General features: G+C 45.8%; 1 protein-coding gene across 1 annotated transcript; it reads left to right on the top strand.

The window, feature by feature from the left end:
* The first annotated feature begins 4,190 nt into the window (after window positions 1-4,190).
* Window positions 4,191-5,022, top strand: LOC125534252 (dehydration-responsive element-binding protein 2C-like). Its single transcript, XM_048697520.1, has one exon. It carries the CDS (start codon window positions 4,215-4,217, stop codon window positions 4,794-4,796), a length of 582 nt encoding a protein of 193 aa, XP_048553477.1. The 5' UTR covers window positions 4,191-4,214; the 3' UTR covers window positions 4,797-5,022.
* The last annotated feature ends 358 nt before the right edge of the window (window positions 5,023-5,380 follow it).

Here is a 5,380-nt window from a genome sequence, read left to right as displayed (position 1 = left end):
AACAGGGGTTGTCAATCCCTCCTCGGTATTGAGATAGATTAAATTGTATGAGATTGGATAAATAGATCTAAAAACAAAAAATACAATAAATAAAGAAAAAGTGTAGCAAGGTATTTTTGGATTTTTGGAATAATAGATCTGAAAATAATATGATAGGAGATAGACTCCGAGGCCGTCGATTTAGCTAGAGGCTTCTCTCAAGAAAATAGCATACGGTGGGTAAAAAAATTACTGTTGGGCAATTCATAGAAGGGCAAATAATTATGATGATATCCAAGGCAATGATCATCTATATAGGCATCACATCCAAGATTAGTAGACAGACTCCTACCTGCATCTACTACTATTACTCCACACGTCGACTGCTATCCAGCATGCATCTAGTGTATTAAGTTCATGGAAAAATGGAGTAATGCAATAAGAATGATGACATGATGTAGACAAGATCTATTCATATAGGAATGGACCCCATCTTTTTATCCTTAATGGCAACGATACATGCGTGTCATATCTCCTTCTGTCATTGAGATTGAGCACGGCAAGATCGAACCCATCACAAAGCACCTCTTCCCATGGCAAGAAAAATCAATCTAGTTGGCCAAACCAAACCAATGTTTCGGAGAACAAATATGAGGCTATAACAATCATGTGTAAGAGAGTTCAACAAAGACTCAAATAATATTCATAGATAGATCTGATCATAAACTCGCAATTCATCGGATCCCAACAAACATACCGCAAAAAGTTTGTACATCAAATAGATCTCCAAGAACATCGAGGAGAACATTGTAAAGAGAGAAGAAGACATCTGGCTACTGCCTACGGACCCGTAGGTATGTGGTAAACTACTCATGCATCATCGGAGGGGAAAGGGTGATGATGAAGAACCCCCTCCATGATCGTTGACCCCTCTGGCAGAGTGTCGGAGAAGGCCTCTAGATTGGATCTCGTGGTTCTGGAACTTGCGGCGGCTCGAATTGTGTTTTGTTGTCCCCTGGGGGTTTTGGGATTTTTGAGTATTTATAGATCTAGAGGTCGGTAGAGGGGGTTTCTATGGGCCCCACTACCCACCAGGGGGCGTCTGGGACCCTGGCATGCCTTGGAGCCAAGTGGGCCCCAGAGTGCCCTCTGTGCACTTCTTGGAACTCCTAGGTGTCTTCTGGGAAGAAAAAATCTCCAAAAAATTTCGTGGATTTGGACTCCGTTTGGTATTGATATTCTGCGAAGTAAAAAAGAAGCAAAAAAACAACAACTGACACTGGGCACTATGTCAATAGGTTAGTTCCAAAAAATGATATAAAGTTGCTAGTAAATGAGTATAAAACATCCAAGAATGATACTTTAATAGCATGGAATAATCAAAAATTATAGATACATTGGAGACGTATCGCATGACAAATTTCATCCAACTCCATCATCGTCCAGCAAGCCTACGAAGGAATCACTCACTCCTGGTGGTGAGCATCATGGAATTGTTGATTAAGAAGGATTGATGATGATGACGATGACGAATCCCCCTCTCCGGAGCCCCAAATAGAGTCCAGAACAGCCCTCCCTATGAAGAATAGGAGGTTGCGGCGGCTCCGTATCGTAAAACACGATGAAACTTCTTCTCTTATTTTTTTCTTCTTAGGAACACGGAATTTATAGGCTTGGAATTAGGTCAGACGAAGCCTCGTGGGCCATACAAGGCATCCGGCCATGATAACCCACAAGTATAGGGGATCGCAACAGTTTTAAGGGTAGAGTATTCAACCCAAATTTATAGATTCGACACAAGGGGAGCCAAAAAATATTTGTAAGTATTAGCAGTTGAGTTGTCAATTCAACCACACCTGGAGATTAAATATCTGCAGCAAGGTGATCGGTAGCACTGCAATATGATAGTTTGATAGTGATAGTAACAATAACAGTGGTAATGGTAACAGTAGTAATAGTTTTGTAACAGTAGCACTAGCAATAGTAACGCAGCAAGGACAATATGTGAAAAACTCATAAGCATTGGATCGATGAATTCGTTGGATGATATTCACCATATATCAGTCATAACCTAGGGCGACACAGAACTAGCTTCGGTTCATAAATATAATGTAGGCATGTATTCCATAAATAGTCAAACATGCTTATGGAAAAGAACTGGCATGACATCTTTTGTCCTACCCTCCCATGGAAGCGAGGTCCATAAGGACACTAAGGGACATTAAGGCCTCCTTTTAATAGAGAACCGGAACAAAGCATTAACACATAGTGAATACATGAACTCCTGAAACTACGGTCATCATCGGAAAGTATCCCAACTATTGTCACTTTGGGGTTTACGGATCATAACACGTAATAGGTGCATATCGCCTGCAAGATCGGATCTAGAACATAGATATAATGGTGAAAACATAAACGTTTCATATCTGAAATCATGGCACTCAGGCCCTAGTGACAAGCATTAAGCATAGGAAAGTCATAGCAACATCAAAATTAGAACATAGTGGATACTAGGGATCAAGCCCTAACAAAACTAACTCGGTTACATGACAAATCTCATCCAACCCATCACCGTTCAGCAAGCCTACGAAGAGATTACCCACTCCCGGCGGTGAGCATCATGAAATTGGTGATAGAGGATGGTTGGTGACGACGAAGACCGAAGATTCCACTCTCCGGAGCCTCGAGCGGGCTCCAGACTGGCCTCCCGATGAAGAACATGAGGTGGCGGTGGATCCGTATCGTAAAACGTGATGAAACTTCCTCTCCTATTTTTCTGGAAAAATAGGATTTTATAGCGTCGGAATTAGGGTCAGCGGGGCCTCGAGGGCCCCACCACCCACCAAGGCGCGCTAGAGGGGGGTGGCGCGGCCTGGTGTCTTGTGGGCAGCCAGGCCCCCCCTTTAGTGGGTCTTGGTTCCAGTATTTTTTTATTCTGAGAAGTTTCGTCTAATTCTGAGAATGTTTATTATGAGAACTTTTATTTCTGCACAAAAACAACACCATGGCAATTCTCATGAAAAGAACTTCAGTCCTCGTTAGCTTCATTCAAATCATGCGAATTAGAGTCTAAAACAAAAGCAAAAGTATTTGGAAAAGTAGATATGATGGAAATGTATCACTATCGGACAGGGCCGATAGACACTCGCCGACAAGGACAAGCAACAACGGCGCACGGTATGTAGAAGTAGCAGCACACTACGTGAAGGAGCGGTGGTGACGGCGCCCACAGGCAAGGAGCAGCGGTGCACGATGACAAGGAGTAGTAGGAGAAGTGCACGACGCACGACATGCAGGAGCAACAGCAATAGCGCACGATGGGCAAGGAGCAGCAGCCATGACGCATGATTGCAAGGAGCGGCAATGGCAGCGCACGGCCGCAAGGAGCGGCAATAGTAGCACACAGTCAAGGAGCCGCATTAGCAGCACACGGGTGCAAAGGAGCAGCACCGGCGGTGGACCGGCCAAACCCGATTGCTTTATTAGTTTCTTGGCAAGTACTTGATTGCTTTCTATAAAAAAATCAGGGACGTGATTGCTTTTTTTTTTGCAAGGACCTAATTGCTTTAAAAATATTTGGGCCCCACCTATGATAACCTGTCAATGGCCAAAACTAATGGTGTTGACTTTTATGCCACGTCAGACTAGACGGGTGGAACCGATCTGTCATAATCATGATTAAAATTATCTAACACACTCATCAATGCAACATCATAGTTTTTTGACATAGCCAATCAACAAGTGATAGGTATTAGGAAGTTTTCAGAAAGTGGTAGTTTTCGGAACCCTTGCTCCAATTGTCGTAGGTTTATGCTATTTACTCCTGCTAGTGCCATGAATGAAATGTCCAAAGAGACCGGTATGTGCGCGATGTGTTGTGTCAGCCAGCGAGCCATGGCATATGTACGCAACACATGGAAACCAGGTGTGTGTTGGGGAGGCGCGACACTTGCATGCATGCACACCTACACGCGCCACTTCACCTCAACGCATGGAGAACACATGTAGATGCTTGCCCATATCCAAATCCATCAAAGAGACCGGCTCATTAACCGAGGTAGGTAACGCAGCCCCTCCAGATGCCGCATCGTCTCCACCACACGTTGCTCTGTCCCTACACGTATGTACCTCACCGCAGTCCTCCATGCCATCAATTCATCAATAAGTATCAGTGGCTATGGACCCTCTCCCCGAGCAGAGTCAGTCGACATCCCTCTGCCACAGTCATATCAAGAATGAAGCAAACGCCGGCGCCGGCGGACCAGCAGCAGAATAGGCGGCGGTGCTGCCCGCTCCGACGATCGCGCAAGGGGTGCATGAAGGGCAAGGGAGGGCCTGAAAACCAGCGATGCCCCTTCCGCGGCGTCCGCCAGCGCACCTGGGGTAGGTGGGTGTCCGAGATCCGTGAGCCCAACCGCGGCGCCCGCCTCTGGCTTGGCACGTTCGCCACTGCGCTCGATGCCGCACGCGCATATGATGCTGCGGCAAGGGCGCTCTATGGTGACTGCGCACGCCTCAACCTGGCAGCACCTCCCCTTCCTCCCATGACCGCGACAGTTCCTCTCCCTCATGCGCAAGAGCAACAGCCTCCGGCTCATAGCACCGACACCAACAACACCACTGCACTGTGCTACTCCTCCTCAACCTCAACAGTGTCGACGACAACCCCCACTAACTTGGGCACATTTGACATTGAGTGGTCCTATTACAACGCGGCGGGGGCGTTAGAGTTGGGGGACTTCGAGGCATATGTGGCGGGGCTTCCCAAGGCGGAAGACTTTGGGTTGGAGGGGTTTCAGGAGGTGATGGGCGATTAAGGTGGAGGAGGGATCAACATCTAGGACCCCACCATCGCATCTAAGTGGCATACCATGCATGGCTGGCAGTCGCTTCATCCTGCAGCAACCTAGTTCCTACGTGTCTGCAGATCTCGTTGTTGACATAGAAAGAAGAAAGGAGTTATATTAAATAGAAAAGTACATACCCCATCGGTCATCTATTGCAATTTAGTGCATGTTGTATATGTTGGTCAATGTAATCTTGGAAGGATAATGTTGTGTTGTTGGTCGATGAATATGCATCACCACATCTTGTCATAAACGATCCAACGCACATTTTGGAGCGCATAGTACATTGCACACATATATCACATGCTCCTACATGTGTAACATGTGCAGGCATCCCACATGTCGATGTGTCAAGGCCTCCTCCTGTTTTCTCAGGTATGCATATATGCACTCACAAATGGAGGTAAGGGAATTTCCAATAATTACGTGGGAATAAATTGTATGAACTTGAACCAATAACCCTTGCAAGAACTTTAAAGATGCAAAGAGATAGCAAAATTATTAACCATCTTATTTTCTTAGGACAATCCCAATTCTCCAACATGTGCTTTGTG

Source organism: Triticum urartu, chromosome 2, assembly GCF_003073215.2.
Source record: "Triticum urartu cultivar G1812 chromosome 2, Tu2.1, whole genome shotgun sequence".
In the NCBI taxonomy this organism is placed as follows: domain Eukaryota; kingdom Viridiplantae; phylum Streptophyta; class Magnoliopsida; order Poales; family Poaceae; genus Triticum; species Triticum urartu.
This window is presented reverse-complemented; position numbering and strand designations above follow the sequence as displayed.

Excerpts from the sequence above, each read along its gene's own strand:
- LOC125534252 (XM_048697520.1), top strand. The coding sequence starts at position 4,215 with ATGAAGCAAACGCCGGCGCCGGCGGACCAGCAGCAGAATAGGCGGCGG.